This window comes from Petaurus breviceps, unplaced genomic scaffold (assembly GCF_028583685.1).
Source record: "Petaurus breviceps papuanus isolate PSGF00001 unplaced genomic scaffold, PetGlider_PUasm1.0 90564, whole genome shotgun sequence".
Lineage (NCBI taxonomy): Eukaryota > Metazoa > Chordata > Mammalia > Diprotodontia > Petauridae > Petaurus > Petaurus breviceps.
In genome coordinates this window covers 700,791-718,157 of record NW_027187275.1, presented here as the reverse complement: position 1 = coordinate 718,157, position 17,367 = coordinate 700,791, and the positions used below count along the sequence as shown (strand labels likewise).

The window sequence follows — 17,367 nt, the reverse complement described above, 5'->3', positions numbered from 1 at the left end:
GGGGGGGGGGGAATGGTATAATTCACTTACCTTTTCTTTCAGGGTGTTAGAGAGATATGTGAAAACAGTTCTCGGAATCCTCACCATGGTGATTAGAAAGGACCCTTTTACAACCGTTCCTTGATGATAGTTAAAAAGAGTGACCAGGGATGAAAGGATGGGGTGCTGAGGAGGGTCACTTTTATTTCTATGAGGGGAAGGAAAAAAAAAGAAAGCATTCAAAAAGGCAATGATCCAGCTACCCCATAACATCTCTGTGTTTTAGCTCAGCAAGAGGACTCTCAATCTTATGAAATAGAGAAGTAAGAGCCATCAGGTATTTTGTTGTTCACTGAATTTAAGCAGTTATTTGGGCTCACTGAATTTTTTCTTTTTTTTTTTTTGGGAGGGGCAATTGGGGTTAAGTGACTTGCCCAAGGTCACACAACTAGTAAGTGTTAATTATCTGAGGTCGGATTTGAATTCAGGTCCTCCTGACTTCAGGGCCGATGCTCTATTGATGGCACCACTTAGCTGCCCCCTACTGAATTTCTTACTAACAGATCATGTGGATAGAGGTTATGTAGGAAATTGGTTCTGGAGCCAGCTCTGGAGTCAGGCAGTGTGGTACAATGGAAAGATCAGAAGACATGGCTTTGCATCTCAGCTCTGAGGCTCACTATCTGTGTGACTTTGGGCAAGTCACTTGGGCTCTCTGCATCTCAGTTTCTTTAGCTATAAGTTGCAAATCAAAAAGGGCTGAACTAGACCAGGAATTCTTAGCCTTTTTTTCCTTTTGGAGGGGGTAGGGCAGGGCAATTGGAGTTAAATGACTTGCCCAAGGTCACATGACTAGTGTTAAGTGTGTGAAGCTGGATTTGAACTCAGGTCCTCCTGACTCCAAGGCTGGTGCTCTATTCACTGAGACACCTAGCCACCCCACCTCTTTTTTGTGGCATGGAGGACCCCTTCTCACAACAATGTTTTTAGATGCATTAAAATTAAACATACGGGATTCCAAAGGAAACTGACTGTGCTAAAATAATCATCAACACAAACAAACAAAATTCAGGGGTCCTAGGTCAAGAACCATTAGAGATGATCCCTGAGATTCCTTCCAATTGTAAATCTAAAATTCTATCATCCTAAGACCTGGATTCAATTCCTGCTTCTTCCACATATGAGTTGTGTGACTGTGGAAAAGGAAATAAGCATTTATATAGCACCTACTAAGTGCTAGATGGTTTACAAATATTATTTCATTTGATCCTCACAATATTCTTGCAAGGTGAGTGCTATCATTATCCCCATTTTACAGCTGAGAAAGTCATGCAAAGAGAGCCCCAGGTCACACAGCTAGAAAGCATGTAAGGGTAAATTTGAACTCAGGTCTTCCTGACTTCAGGCCCACTGCTAATCCACTGAGTCACCTAATTGATCCTGGGCAAATTAATTAAACTTTCAGTGCTCCCTAGAAGACTTATAAGATGAATAAGGGTTGCCCTTCTTCAATGGTAGGAGTTCCCTAAACCAATGAAATCACAGGCCAGGATGAAAACAAAAACAAAAAAAACCAATGCTCTTTTGGTTGTATTCAATAATGTCAATGGAGATCAATGGAGATAAGAACAGAAAAAGCCTGAAGAGTTGAGGTAAGCAAATACCCCGCCCCGGCCAGTTTCTTTCTTTCTTTTTTGCTCCTGAACTCCTGTCACTGAACTTAACTTCATTCCTGCTTCAGAAGTTTATCAGGATCCCTAATCAATGACCTCAAAGGACTGATTTTGCACGTGGGAATGAAACCAGAGCAAACACGGTTGTGTAGGATTTTGGCGATTGGATTTCAGCAGCCAAACAATAACCCTCTGCGAATGAAATGCATTTTGGTTGGCTGAAGGCAGCCCAAACAACCACACTCTCCGATGCAGGCCCTTCCAAATAGCCCTGGGATAGGAGACTCCTGAAAGTAAGTGGTGGTTGTTGTTGGGTTTTTTTTTTTTTTTGGTGGTTATTGCTGTTTTCTCTTTAAAAGGTCACTTTCATGTGAATCATTTACAGAAAGGGCCATGACACAGCTCCCAAGAATGTCCCTGGGCCAGCGTCACAGGCAGGAAGAAAAAAAAAGAGCAGAATGGGTATCAACCTTTGCCCTCCCTGAACCCTACGCCCCTCTATTCAGCCCCACCACTCTGTTCCCACCGACACCACACCACTGAGAGTGATAGACATATTCACGGGAAAGACAGGGCCCTTTGTGAACAGTTCTTTCACTCCTGCCAAGCAAAGCCCTGTGGACTCACTACTAGGTTCTTCTACACTGCAATGTAAGCTGATGGCTAAGAAAGCCCTGAAAATGGGCATTCTAACTTCACAGCTTGTTCTGGGGGCATGTGAGGGAAAGAGGCAGAAAAGTCCCAGGGCTTTAAGAAATGCATCTTTATCACAAATATACATCATCTGGTGAGACCAGGATTTTTTTTTTCTTCTTAGAGGATAAGACCTGTGATTTAGTCTGTATAGGATGCTCTTTGGCATGAAAACCCCATCCAGTAGATGCCAGAAACAGACTGGTATCTATTCTCAAACTCATCTGGCATCTTTCTACCTTTCCAGTCTTCCTATACATTATTCCCTTCTACTCACTCTAAGATACAGCTGTTCTGGATCCCACACATGACATTTTATCTCCTATCTACACAGCTTTGCCCTGGCTGCTTACTCTGGCTAGAACATAATCCTTCATCCCTGTTACCTCTGAGAATCCTTGGCTTCTGTCAAGACTCGGCACAAGTGCCGCCACCTCCAGGAGGCCTTTCCTGGTCACACACAGATGCTGGTGCCCTTCCTTCTAAGTCTATCTTCCATCTATTTTGTATGTATTTGCATGTACATTTACATACATGTGTGCACATATAGACATATACATACATATGTATATGTTATATAGAAACTTTGGAGGCAGAAATAAAAACAGTCCCTACCACAAAGAACTTACATTCTAAAGGAGGAGACAATATATTTAACTTTTCCTTCCTTCCTTCCTTCCTTTCCTTCTTTCTATAAGAATATATAATAGGGTATATTACATGCTATACATATATGCATACATACACAATATATATAATCCTTGCCCTCAGTTTACATTCTAATGGAGGAGACCATATATATAGTCTATATAACAAAGAACATATATTATACATATAAATATGTATAATATATACAATGTGTATTATATACAATAGATACATAACTATGTAATTATTATTATTTTGCTTTTGGGAGGCAATTGGAGTTAAGTGACTTACCCAAGGTCACACAGCTAGTTTTTGTGTTACCTGTCTGAGGCCGGATTTGAACTCAGGTCTTCCTGATTCCAGGACTGGTGCTCTATTCACTGCACCACCTAGCCACCCCATAACTACGTAATTATATAAGTATCACACATATGCTATCTCCTTCATTAGAATGTAATCTCTTTGAGAGCAATGACTGTTTAAATGATGGGATCCCTTGTCCAAAGGCCCTACACATCCCTGTCCCATGGTTACCAAACTCCCATCACTACTCCCCTCAATCCCAGTGAGGAAGGATCTTTGGCTGCCTAAACACCCCCGTCCCCAGTCCCCTGCACCCTGCCTGGTCCCCACTTCCCATTCTATTATTCCCATCCCTCCCAAGTCCTCTCATTACTTTAAAGTCAGCATTTTTCCCACTCTCCTCACTCCAGATGAAATCAGAGGTTTGGACACTTTCCCAGTCCCTCTCCCACTTACTCTCCTATCCCTCACTAAATTACAGAAGAGAACATCTTGCAGGAATAAATTAACTTATTTTCTCTTTTATTTATGCCTGTTTTTTTTTCAGGGGGCGGGTAAATGTTTGGGAGAGGAGAAAAGAGTTTCCTCTCTCATTTAGACAACATACATACAGCTGAGTTACATCATTATTCTAGCGCCCAGTGCTTAGTACAGTGCTTGGTACAGAGGAAGGCACTTAGTAAATGGTTATTGATGGATTGATTTGGTGTCCAGGGATCAAGGATAACATCTCTATTACAGGCCTGGCATAGAGTAGTGAGTGATCGGTACTCACATATCACTACATACATGAAACAAGGGGTCTGACCCACAGGGTGGGTCTGCCATGATAAAATAATAATGATAATTTATAATACAATATATAATAACATGTAACAGGACTTTCTGTGCTAGAGCACATCTATCAGTCTAGAATATATAAATCTCCAACGCCCGCTTCCCTATCACACAGCACATCCCACTTAACACTGCAGTTGTCATTGAAGACCCTGGGGTGTAGTGAACTGGGTTCAGATCCAGATTCCAACCCTAGAGCTGCTCCCTACTAGCCACTAGTGCTTCTTATCCTCCTCTTTAGTACAATAAGGGGCATGACTTTAATGTCCCTTCAAACGCTATTTTTGTGTGTGATCATACAAGTTCCATGCTTGTATGCTACGATCCAAAGGCAAAGCTGCCAGGAGTCAGCAGGGGAGGGTGAAGCCCACCCCAAACCCCTTTACGAGGCTGGTTATGGACAGGGTGGTTTGGGAAATTCCATGGCTAAATTATAGGATGCTAGTTCAGGGCGACCTCATCAGAGTCCCTGCCAACGAGTTCCTCCCACCAAGGCTAGGGGAGAAGTACTAAGAACATTGAATTAAAATATTAACCATGCTTAGCGGACACAGAGGAGCAAAGTCTGATTTCTTTACAGCTGGCCAAAGAATTCTTCGCTGGCAAATGAATAATTCAGCCCTCTTTCCATCTGCTTAGTGATGGCTGAACTCAACTTACCATGAACGTCTGTCCCTGAGGCAGCATTTAGTGTGGTGGAAGAGACACTGAATTTAGAGGCAGAAGACTGGGTTTAAATCCTGGTTCTCCTAAGGGTGCCTAAGTGACTTTGGACAAATTACTCTTACTTCTCTGAGACTCTTTAACTCTCTGTTCCTAGCAGGCCCTAGGCCCCCTCTCCAGCAGCAGCAGCAGATACCCTCTGACTCCTCAGAGATGCTGTCCTTCCCCCTATCCCCTTCAGCCCCTCCTCCCCCTCATTCTCAGCTCTGGGGCAGAGATCCCCTGGATGTTGACTGTTGGAGGCTAAGTGGAACCAAGCCTCAACCCTCTACATCTAGCACGTCCAACTTCATTCCATTTGGCCATCCTGCTAGGATGCCAGAGCCCAGCCACTGAGGTTCATTTTGCCATCCCTTCTTCCACAGGTATCCCGAACTCCTTCGTGTCTTTTCCTTAGGGAATGATATTCAAGTTAATATTACAAATGCTACTAGAAAGGGCATGGCAATGCTTGAGACCGTTCGTTTTCTCAATAATTAGGATCGAATACAAACTTCTCTGTCTGACACATAAAGCCCCTCATCTATATTTCCTTCGCCTATATTTCCGGGTTATCGAAACCTTCTTCCTTCTCATGCACCTTCCATGCCAGCTACACATACAGTATTCTGTCTCCCAGCTTCATGCTTCTGACCAGTCTCTCCTCGTGCCCTGTCCCTGGAACTCTCCCTTCTCAACCTCCATCTCTAGGCATCTTTAACTCTTTTAAGGGAGAAGCCCAAGCATCACTTCCTTCAAAGGAGTCTTTCGTGATTCCCCATGGTGTTGTCTCCCCTCCCTAAATCACTGCCTGTTTATGTTGCATAGATGTTATATTTACTCAAGTCAAGTTAACAGGCTACCTACTATGTACCAGGCACCATGCTCAGACCGGAGGATACAAGGAGAGACAAAAAAACAGTCCTTTCTCTTGTGGACCTCACAGTCCATGGAAGGGACAACATTCAAAACACTATCCCCCAACAAACTTTATACAGGATAAACTGGGGATAGTCAACAAAGGGAAGGAACTAAGATTAAAGAGGCTGAGGAAAGGCTTCTGGTAGAAAGTGAGACTTGAAGGAAGCCAGGGAAGCTAAGAGGCAGAGACAAGGAGGGAGAAAGTCCCAGGTATTGGGCACAGGCAGTGACTGTGCTCAGAGCCCAGAGGCATTAGAACAAAGAACATGGAAGGTGGGGCTGGGGATGGGAAGGTAGGAAGGGGCCAGGTTATGGGCTTTAAAAGCCAAAAGAGAATTTTATATTTGATCCTGGAGGCAATAGGGAGCCAATGGAGTTGATGGAATGGGGGCAGCAGTTTGAGATGGTCAGACTTTTATTTTAGGAAGATTAATTTAATAGCTGAGTAGAGAATGGGCTGGAATAGTGAGAGACCTGAGGCAGGGAGAAGAACCAGAAGGCTATCACAACAGTCTATAAACATGTTGTGTATTCCTGGAAGAAGATAAGCTCCTTGAGGGCAGGGACTGTTTTACTTTTTATTCCTAGTATCAAACAGAGTTCATTATATAGCAAGTAGTTTTAAAATGCTTGTTGATTGACTGATAAACCTCACAAACCCAGGGCCTTCACCTTTGCCCCTCCATCCCACCTATCAAAACCTATTCTCAGTAAAGGATTTAATAAGTTTAATTCACAGTGAAGTAAAAATGTCTAAAGCTTAAATTAATTATAAGATTTCAGAGTTGAGGACTTCACTGGCTACCTAGCCTAACCAGCACTTAGCACAGTGTCTAGTACACAGACAGCACTTAGTAAATGCTTGTTGACTGGCAACTCATATGCCTAAAAGAATCTTTATTATGAGAGGAGGGAATGCTTTTTACCTTTCTTTGAATGCTTGGTACACAGTAAGAACTTAATAAATGTACATTGATTGACTATAGCATACTTAATGGGTAGTCATCTGGACTGAGCTTGAAGACTGCCAATAACCAACCCTTTACCTCCTGAAGCAAACCACTCCCTTTCTGGATAATTTGTTGGGATATTTTTCCTTAAATCAATTTGCCTCTTTGTAACTTTCATCTGTTTTTCCTGCTTATCTCCTCTGGGGTCAAAATCTAATCCCTTTTCCAGGAGACAGCCCTTCAAATATTTAAGACAGATGTCATATATGCCTCACTTCTTCCATTCTCCCAAATTTCTTCTCTGGGCTAAATATCTCTAGTTCCTTCAGCAGATCCTTACATGGCATGGGCTCACAGCTGTTCATCTTGACATTTATCTCCTTTAATTGATCTCTAGCTTATAAGCGCCCTTCCTAAAATGTGGCCCCTGGAACTGGAGACAGTTCTTCAAATATGGTCTGATAAGAACAGAACACAGTAATGGTTATCATCTTCTTATTCCTGGAAACTCTGACTCTCAACTCAGCCTAAAACCACATAAGTTGTGGGAGTTGTTATATAATTCTGTTGACTCACATTGACTTTGCAGTCCTCTGAAACTCCTAGATCTTTCTTAGACAAACTGCTTATAGTCATGCCTCTCCCATCTTGAAACCTGGGAAGGTTTCTTTTTTACTTTTTAGCTCAAATATATGCCTATGAAATTTTATCTTAGTATATTTAGCCATAGCTACTAGGCAGCCGAGATCTGTTTTGAATCCCAACTCTGTCATTCAGTGTGTTACCTATCCTTCCTTTGCGTCATTGCTAATTTGTCAAGGTTGGCACCTACCTCTTTATCCAAATCACTGATAAAAAAAAATGTTAAATAGCCCAGGGCCAAGTATAGGTGCTTGGGCCATTACACTGGTGACCTCCTTCTAAGCTGACATCAAACCATTAGTGATTCATCTTTGGATCTAGCTATTCAGTTACTTCCAAATCTAGCAAATTGGATCTCACCTTTAACTAATCCACTTCTTTTCATTTCTTCCCATCTTTCCCCCAAGAACAGCATGAGAGATTTTATCAAATGCTTTGCCAAGCTCTAGATGAACAATAACTACTGAATTGCCCTGATTCATTATTTTAGTAACCACATGAAGAAGAGAAATAAAGTGAATCTCACATAAACTATTCTTGATGAAGACAGGTTAATTCACTATGATTATCACTTCCTTTTCCAAATGTCTATTAACCATTTCTTTTATAAAAGACATCCAAAAATTTTACTAGAACCCAGTCTAGGTCAAAAGACTCATCTATCAGATCATTGTTTCCAGGACCTCATCTATAGGAAAGGCTATTAACACTAGATCCAATTTTTCTTCTTTCCTAGTATTTGAAAGCATACTTCTGGCATTCACGGGACCTTTGATGTTGGGAACCCTTGTCCAACTCTAGTTCTCGGTGAGGCAGTGTCCCTAGCTGTCTTCCATCACCACTTACCATTCTATTATCTCCATCTACCTCTGCCCCATTCTGCTCAAATCTCTATCCAACTCTGGCTGTCCCTTAGACTATGTCCTCTGTAGTACTTGTTCTATTCCTTTCAGACATCTTCCTCTTGTGTTTCTTCTACATTTCGACATTCATAGAGACCTGCACTCTCCCAAAAGATCCTTCACCTCCTTGGCCATACTCTCATGTTCCATAACACACTGGTCTAGAAGAGAAGTAGACATATTCCTTTTTCCCCAAAGCCCTCTGGATCCTCCTTTCCTTGTCATCAACCAGCAACCTCTCTTCCTTTGAGATTTACTCTATCCAAATTTATCATCCAAACTAGATCTTTCTGGTAATTATTTATTGGCCCTCTTTCTCTTTTTTCAAAGAGTTCGTTCATTATCTGTTTTCTTTTTCCTAACCCCTGCCTTTTAACTTGGGGGCTTCAACATGTACATCTATGTTTATTCAAATACCTCAGCCTTCTGTTTCATCAATCTCAACTCAGATGGCCTATAACCTTGTTACTCTTCAACCACACACACGGCCATACTTCTTGATCTCACTATTATCCACAACTGTTCCACTTCTATGACCCAAGTATTCTGAAGTTCCTTTATTTAATGATAACCTCCAATCATTTCCTTGCTCCCTATACATGCTTTTTACTCATTCTTTGTCCTCACTTTGACCTCCTCCCTCCTCAGTAGATCATTCCCCCTCTAGCTTTACTTTCCTCATTCCCTAATCTTGACTCTATTGATAACCAGTTCAGCTTTATCACTAAATCTGCCTCTTTCTGTTCCTGCTCACATGATGCTGAATAATGTTGGAAGAAGTCATATCTGACAAAGTAGAGGTCCATCTCCTCACCAAAGTCAGCCCCTTTATTCATACCCTTGACCTTACCTTCTCCAGTCTCTTGAAGACCCTGGCAATTACCTCCACAACCATGCCCTTCAGCACGCTCTCAATCTCCTGATTTCCCTGCTGTCTATACACATGCCCAAATTTCCCCTACACGTCAACAATCTTTATTTGAACCTTCCAGCTGCTCAAGCTACTGCTCTCTATTTCTTTCCTTTCACAAACTCCTAGTGGGAGAAAAACTGTTCTACTCCTATACTCCCCTAATCTCTTCTCACTTTCTTCAAATCTTTTGCAATCTGGCCTTTGAACTCACTTGATCTCTAAAGTTACCAGTGACCTATTAATTGCCAAATCCAATGGCCTTTCCTTGAACTCTCTACAGCCAGTGACGCTGTTGACTACCTTTTCTCTACCTAATCTCTCATCTCTGGGTTTTCCCCACGCTGTTCTATGTTGTTTCTCCGCTTACCTGTGTGACCACTACTTCTCAGTCTTCTCAGTCTTCCCTGCTAGATTATTATCTGCCCTTAACTGTGGGTACATCCCAAGGCTCTGTCCCAAGACTCTGCCCTCTTCTCTCTTTTTCTCAGTAATCTCATCGGTTTTCAATGGTTCAATGATTTTAACTGCAAAAATAAGTTCCAGATTTATCTATTCAATGCTACCTCTCTTCTAAGCTCCCGTGTCTCACTACCAAGAACCTAGCTGACTGGTCTCTTCTTTCTCCAATCCGTCTTCTACATACAGCTGCCAAAGGAATATTGTCAAAAGCGCAGGGCTGGGGGTATCATGCCCCAGCTCACAAGAAGAGCATCTTGCCTCTAGTGCAGAACACAAAGTCCTGTGTTTGGGACTGAAAATCGTTTATATTCTGACTCCAGTCTGTCTTTCCAGACCTACTACACACTGCTTTTCTTCATTTACTCTGCCATCCTGGCAGGCTGGCTTTCTTGCTGTGCCTCACACCCAGCATTATCTTTCATTTCTTTGCCTTTCTTTGTTCGATTTACCCAGAAGGCACTTCTTCCTTCCTTCTGCTTCCAAGGCCTTCTCCAGCTCCCTCTGCTGCTAGTGTCTCCCTCCTCCCTCTCCTCACCAACCACCTTTTATTTTCTGGGTGTATACTTTGCATTTATTTATGCAGTTATGTCTTTTCCAGATGTTATTTATGCAGTTATGTCTTTTCCAAAAAATCCTCCTTAAAGGCAGGGGCTGTTCCACTTTTTGTCTTTGTGTTTCCACCACACATCTCAGTGCCTTAATAAAACTGCTTGTAGATTCTTTGCCTGATTCCAAGGATTTGCCTGAGTAAAGCTCATGGGCCTGTAGTTTGAAGATTCCATTCTCTTCCCTTTTTGCAAGATCAGGTCATTTGTCCTTCTACATTCACCACTGACTAATCAGGTATTTTCATCTTCCATGCAAGAACAATATGAGATCTTCTTGTCAGATGCTTTGCTAAGATCTAGGCAAACAGTAATATTCTTAAAGACAGGGACATTGCCTTTCTTTGTATCCCCAGAGCTTGGTGTATCGCAGGTGCTTAATAAATAGTTATTGACTATTTGACTGAATTTACAGCAGGGGTTCTTAGCCTGGGATCCTTGAATTTGTTTTTAATTTTTTTTCAATGATTTCAATATAATTTATTTCCCTTCTAATCCCATGTATTATATTTCGTGCATTTTAAAACACTATTGGGAGGGGTATATGCTTCACCAGACTGTCAAAGGGGTCTGTGACACAAAAAATACTTTTTAATTCCCGATTTACACTATCCTCCTGATCAACCAGTTTAGTAGCCCTGTCAAAAAAGAACATAAAGTCAGCCTGACATGACCAGTTCTTCATGAAAGGCTGATGGGTATTTACATTTTTAAATGGAACCAAAGCCTTAGGTCAGGAATTCCTGGCCTATTTGTAAGGGGAGGGAGACACAATTTCTTAATTTCTCCAAATGCTGTTTGTCCTTAGTTCTCAAAGAGGGCCAGTGACAACTGTGATGTCTTGACTTGTGTGAACTGGATTTAAATGAAGCAGATCTACACAAAGTCATCAGCCTCACTCTTTCTTCCAGTGCCACTGAAGTCCAGTTGCGAGACAAAAATCAAGATGACTGGAGATGCAATAGTTGGTAGCTAGAGGGTCCTTTTAGCTCTGTGATTCTGAGTAATTTCAGCGTGGCCCAACCCCCAGTGTCTACCACCTGTCTCACTCCCAAGTATTCTTCCTTCAGAGTAACACCAGAGGTTAACTCCCCAACTCTTTAAAAACACATATAAGGGATTTTTTATATCACAATCATTTCTGGAAATACCACCCCAGAGTGCAGAGGGGAGACTTGCAAAGCCCCTTGTCATAGGAGCACCTTTGACAACAGTGTCTCTGTTCTGAATTGGTAACAAGCATCTCAATGGAGAAGAAACAGAGCGGGTAAGAGCATATAGTGATGCTGTCCTTTACAATGCCTCCCCACACTGGAAAACCAGAGGGAAGACTTACCAGGCAGGTGAAGCTTAGAGATATCCCAGTACAGTTTGATCTCCTGGTTGCAGGTACTTGCCTTAGGCAAAAGGACATCACATAATGTGACTATATTATTACTAGTTAGTGACTACTGACTAGTCACTGGACCTGTCTATTCATAAGACCAGCTGTATTGGGAAGGACATGGAAATATGATCTCTTTCTCTATATATATATCCTTCAGTTTCTATAACCGTGTAATAGGGCTGTTACTTAGCACCTATCTACCTGCGCCTCCAGGGAGTCTGCTGGGGTTAATGAGATGCTTGCTAGTCCTTTCAGATCCTTAGGGTGACTGGGACTTTTATTATTTCAATTCCCCCAAAAATAAGCTTACCTACCGTTGGTCTCCCTGGCCTCAATTCTCACTAGCCGTTCTTCTGTGAATACTTCCAACTGTTACCAGTCAGCAGGGATGTAACTCGATTTGTATATGTGCAGAGGTGAAGAATATGGCAGTATTCTTGGATGACTGGACTATAAGAGTAGAGTGGCCTACACATTATTAATCTTGGCCATTGTTTCACTAACTTTTGTTGAATTGTTTTTCTTTGTTATAAGGGAGGGTTCATTTGGGAAATGAGAAGGACTGGTAGTTCCACAAGTGATTGTGATACAAAACCAAAAGGGATTAAGAAAAATCTTTAGGTACATTTTTATCTTTTTGGAGGGCAATTGGGGTTGTGACTTGCCCAAGGTCACTTGGCTAGTTTTTGTGTTAAGTGTCGGAGGCTGGATTTGAACTCAGGTCCTCCTGACTCCAGGGCCGGTGCTCTATTCACTGTGCCACCTAGCTTTTAAAGAGTGGGGGAGTTGCCTTTGGCGTTACCCAGAAGGAAAAATGTTCAGGAGTGAGATGGGTGGCAGATAATTGACCACCCTGAAATTACTCACAGTATCTCAGATTTAGAAGGATCTTCGGGCCTCAAACTCACATAGAAACTGAGGCTACTAAACCATGCATAAAGGATCCCCATGCACTGCATACTGACTTAAGTTTTTAAAATGTAACGTTATCTGTGTTTGCATTTTTATTTCGTTAAATATTTCCTAATTACATTTTATCAGGTTCGTAGGCCACATGCCGCCTGCACACCCATGTCTGACATCTTTGATCTAGGACCAAACCTTACCTAAACTGACTTCTCCTTTAAAAGGTTCTCAACAAAAAAGTCACCTGCCTCTGCTTGAAAAGCACTGGTGATAAGAAATCCACTACCTCCCAAGGTAAAGGATTTCATTTTAATTTGAAGGCTTTTTTTCCTTATACCTAAATCTCCTGACATTTTCTGAAAAACAAAAACAAAAAAGGAAATACTGGACAAATAATGGACAAAATTCCATTGACTTCATGACATGGAGGTACCATGACAGAGGTACTGCTCTGCCTTGACAAATCCACCTGCGTCCTTTGATTCTCTCCTAGCCTTGATCACACTCATGCTCCTTCCCCTGGGCACTAAAATCACCTGACAGATCACACTGTGGGTCAATGAGGGCAGCTCTAGAGAATAGCAATACTGATACAAGTCATTGGGTGAGGTGCCAAAATATTCTTTCAATCTGGATTGGTAGAATAGTTATAAAAACATAGACCCTACTAATAAACTCTGTGTGGATGATTAGGTTAAACTAACTAGGCATACCATAAATGCCAAATGGATGAAGAATGCCTATTGTTCACATGTAACTGATGGACAGCTCGTGGAGCTTGCTTATCAGCAGGGACAAACATTGCAAATGGACAATAAGGGGGCCCAGAATTAAAGAGATGGAGGAGAAAGGAAGTAGGGGCCAGGAAGAAAGAATGTGCATTTATTAAGCAAGGTGGGTTCTTTCTTCCCGGCCCCTACTTCCTTTCTCCTCCACCTCTTTAATTCTTTATCCTGGGTCTGGGCACTGTGCTAAGCACTTTACAAATGTTATGTTATTTGATCCTCACAACAAACATGGGAGGTGGGTGCTATTATCAGCCTCATTTTGTAGTTAAAGGAATTGAGGCAGACAGAGGTTAAGTGATTTACCCAGAGTTGAATTATTAGTAAGTATATGAGGCTGACTTTGAACTCAGGTCTTTTTTTTTGCTTTTGCTTTTTGGAGGGAGGAGGGCAGGGAAATTGGTGTTAAGTGACTTGCCCAAGGTCACACGGCTAGTAAGTGTGTCAAATGTCTGAGACCAGATTTGAACTGAAGTCCTTCTGACTCCAGGATCAGTGTTCTATTCACTACACCACCTAGCTGCCCCAAACTTAGGTCTTCTTGACTCCAGGCACAACATTTCTATCCACTGCATCACTTAGCATGCCAGGAGAATGGATTGGGTTGCCTTTGAAAAATTACGAAGCTCCGTAAGTGACTCCAAACTTCTCTCAAAAATAAAGATCCATTTTGTAAATACCAATATCATACTAGTATTGTTTTATGCCTGTCAATCATGTAACATGATAGTGTGCAAAGAATTAAAAATACCCTCAGTTAGAGAATAACAGAGGGTCACACAGTAGGTATGAGCCCCTAACAAACAAAGAGCTTTGAAGAAGAACCAGGATAAAAGATGTCATCAAGGAAATAAATATCAAAAGAGAAGACAGTTTGGCCCCAGGACAAGTGAGGAACAACTAACACACAGCCCTGTTCTCTGTTGGCATCAGGGACTTGGCGGTGGCCACATAGTTAGTGAATGTTACAGGCTGTACTTGAACCTAGGATTTCCCTGGGCAAGTTCATCACTCTCCCCTCTATATATGCTCCTTTTACTTATGTAATGTTTACATAAGTATGCACATTTCCCCCAAATGGAATAAAAGCTCTTTCAGGGCAAAGATTATTTCCTTTTCTGTCTCTGTTTCTCCAGCACTATCCACAGAGCTTGACATGAAAGACATTTACTAAATGCCTGTTGAATAAATGAATGAATATCTATTTTAGGGTTTGGAAAGCCCTGAGGAAGTTATCCAGTCTATCGCTCTGGCTTTAAATAAGCCCAAAATTAAAATTAGCTCCATTTCCCCCACCCAATGAATGGGTGTCTCTCCAGCTGTTAAAGAATTCCATAAGAGAAAATTGTACAACTTTTCTTGGTAATACACTAGCTATTTGAACTGTCAAGAAACTCTTCCCAAATTTAAGCTATGCCATGAGGGGCTTAGGTTAAAACACATTTCCTCATATTTGGTCTTCAGCAGAGCCAGGACAGCTGGCTGCCATTCTTCATACAAAGACCATTATGAAGTCACTCCTCAAGCTTCTCCTCCCTAGGCTGAATAATCCTGGTTCCTTTCATCTCTCCTGGAGATTTTATTTCCCAGGCCTTTCATCATCCATGTGGCTCTCAGTTGAACCCTTCCCAAGCTAAGGATTAAAAAACAAAAGCCAATATGACTGGTTGACTTTAACATGGGACTCTATGTCCTGGTTTGTTTGGACTCTTGAAACTTGTATGACGTGAATGACTCTGATGAATATGCTTTGACCGTATTAAATCCTTGGGATGGGTACAATCTGCCTCTCCACACATGGGCAGGGATAGTTTCCAGTCCTGAAACCATGAGATAAGAATGGGCCTTGAAACATCAAATAGAAAAAGAGGAGTCAGGGCTCTGCCAAGGTCAAAGAGAAAAACCTCTTAAGAGTCTGAATTGTTTGACCAAAGGATGGCTATGGAAATGAATCATGATGTATGATTCTTACAGCAAGACCCCCCAAGCTCAAGTGTTTTAATTGTCTTGAGATATAACCTTCAGCAGCTAGCAAAGTACAGGCTTAATCAATCCCTGTTGTGGAATATAAAAGTGAAAAATTGCTACAGAATTCATTTCTGGTGAGCCAAAATGATCATTATTAATACTATTATGATGATGATTCCTTGTATATTTCAAGATAAGAAAGTAAAAAAGAAGCCCGAGAGAGAAAATATATTATTAGTTTGACTTGTCAGCTACCCAGATGGAGCTTGAAAAGTATCTAAAAGCATACTGACATCTTATTTAATCAATAAACAAGCATTTATTAAGTGTCTACTGTGTTCCAGGTACTGTTAAGCACTGAAGATACAAATACAGAACTCGCTTTTTCCTCATGTTATTTTATTTTCACTGTGTATCCGTCATTGTCCCTAGAATGTAAGCTTCTTGAGGGCAGGGGCTATTTCTCATTTTGTGTTTGTATCCTTAGTATCTAATACAGTGGTCTGGCACATAGCAAGTCCTCTTTAAGAAACGTTTACCACAGTGCCTTGCACAGAGGGGACACTTTATAAATGTTTATCGGATTAGTGGACTAGATGACTCTAGGTCGGTTTCCGAGCCTTGGCTTCCTCCTCTGTAAAATGGGAACAGTGACACAGGAAGCATTACCTCAGATGGTTGTCATGAGGCTCCAAAGCAAAGCGCTTTTAAAACTTTAGGGGAAGTTGTTATCTCCCATGCCTCTACTGAACTTGGTGTGGTCCCACAATTCCAAACGGTTTCTTCTGAGATTTTCATCATGAGGTGAAAGTCTCAGTCAGTCTATAAATATTTACTAAGTACCCACTATGTGCCAGGTAAATAAAAAATCTCTTGTTTTTTCACTTTGCAAAGGCATCTACCTCAGGCTCCCTGTAAATTTCAAGGTCTAATGATTTTTAAGTAGGGTTCAAATTATAAAAGTTAGATGCCTTACTGAACAGAAGAGAAACTGTACCTACCGGTTGAAATAGCACGTGACCACTGCCCCAGCTATGATCATTTGTTGGCAGGCAAGGATAAATTCGCTAGTCCAGATCAGGCCAACCAAATGGTACCACCACATATATCTAATGCCAGAAAGAAGTTTATATTCCACACGTCCTCCTGTTGTCACCTCTGCGGTACCTGCAGGGTCAAAGAAATGATGTTTCAACCAACCTTGCCCAATGTCAAGCATCGCCAAAATGGCAATGTCTGCTTATTCTTCAGGGATTATTCTTGCTTTTTTTTTTTTTTTTTGGAGGGGGGAAGGCAGGGCTAAGTGACTTGCCCAGGGTTACACAGCTAGTTAGTGTTAAGTGTTTAAGTCCAGATTTGAACTCAGGTCCTCCTGACTCCAGTGCCAGTGCTCTATTCACTGCGTCACCTAGCTGCCCCCATGGATTATTCTTTAGCAATCAGTTAAGACCTCAAGTAGAGAGTAAACTTCTTGAGGGTAGGGACTGTTTTTGTCTTTGAATTTCCACTGCTTTGCACAAGTGATCAGGATAGGAAAATCCCAATGTGGGAACTCCTTTTATCAAGCAAGATTTCAACCCTAAGGAGTTCTAAAGAGCTGCCTGAGGTACACAGGCATTAAGTGTTACAGGGCACTAAATTTCAGAGTTAAGATTCCAACCTAGGCCTTTCTGGCTCTAACACTCTATCTACTACTCCACACAACTGAATGTCCTGGCTGTTTCCTTGAGATGCATTTTAACATTCCTTTCCCTACAAAGTACAGATTTATGGAACCTATTACATTTTCCCTCTTGGTCATACAGATAGTAAGTGTCTGAGGTGGGAACCTACTATATGTGTTTCTCCTTGCCATACAGATAGTAAGTGTCTGAGGTATAAACCCACTACATGTTTTTCCCTTGGCTATACAGCTAGTAGGTGTCTTCGGTGAGATGTAAACACAAGTCTTCCTGACTCTAAGCCTAGAATACTGTTCACTATGTACCCAGTACATAGCAGGAACTTAACAAGTGCTTCTTGATCTGGATTGAACTGGGGTGGTCAAGAAACATACCTATTTAAGATAAGAAGCACGTTGTATTGTGCGTGTGT

At 41.6% G+C, this 17,367-nt stretch overlaps 1 protein-coding gene across 1 annotated transcript in view; it reads right to left on the bottom strand.

Annotated features, from left to right (window-relative positions):
* SLC44A3 (solute carrier family 44 member 3) overlaps positions 1 to 17,367 on the bottom strand; it is a 106,296-nt gene that overhangs the window by 31,431 nt on the left and 57,498 nt on the right. The window contains exons 10-11 of the mRNA XM_069063384.1: positions 16,275 to 16,440; positions 31 to 187 (exon numbers count right to left, since the gene is read on the bottom strand). Of these exons, the coding sequence (XP_068919485.1) occupies positions 31 to 187; positions 16,275 to 16,440 (323 nt within the window). The remainder of the gene's footprint in view (positions 1 to 30; positions 188 to 16,274; positions 16,441 to 17,367) is intronic.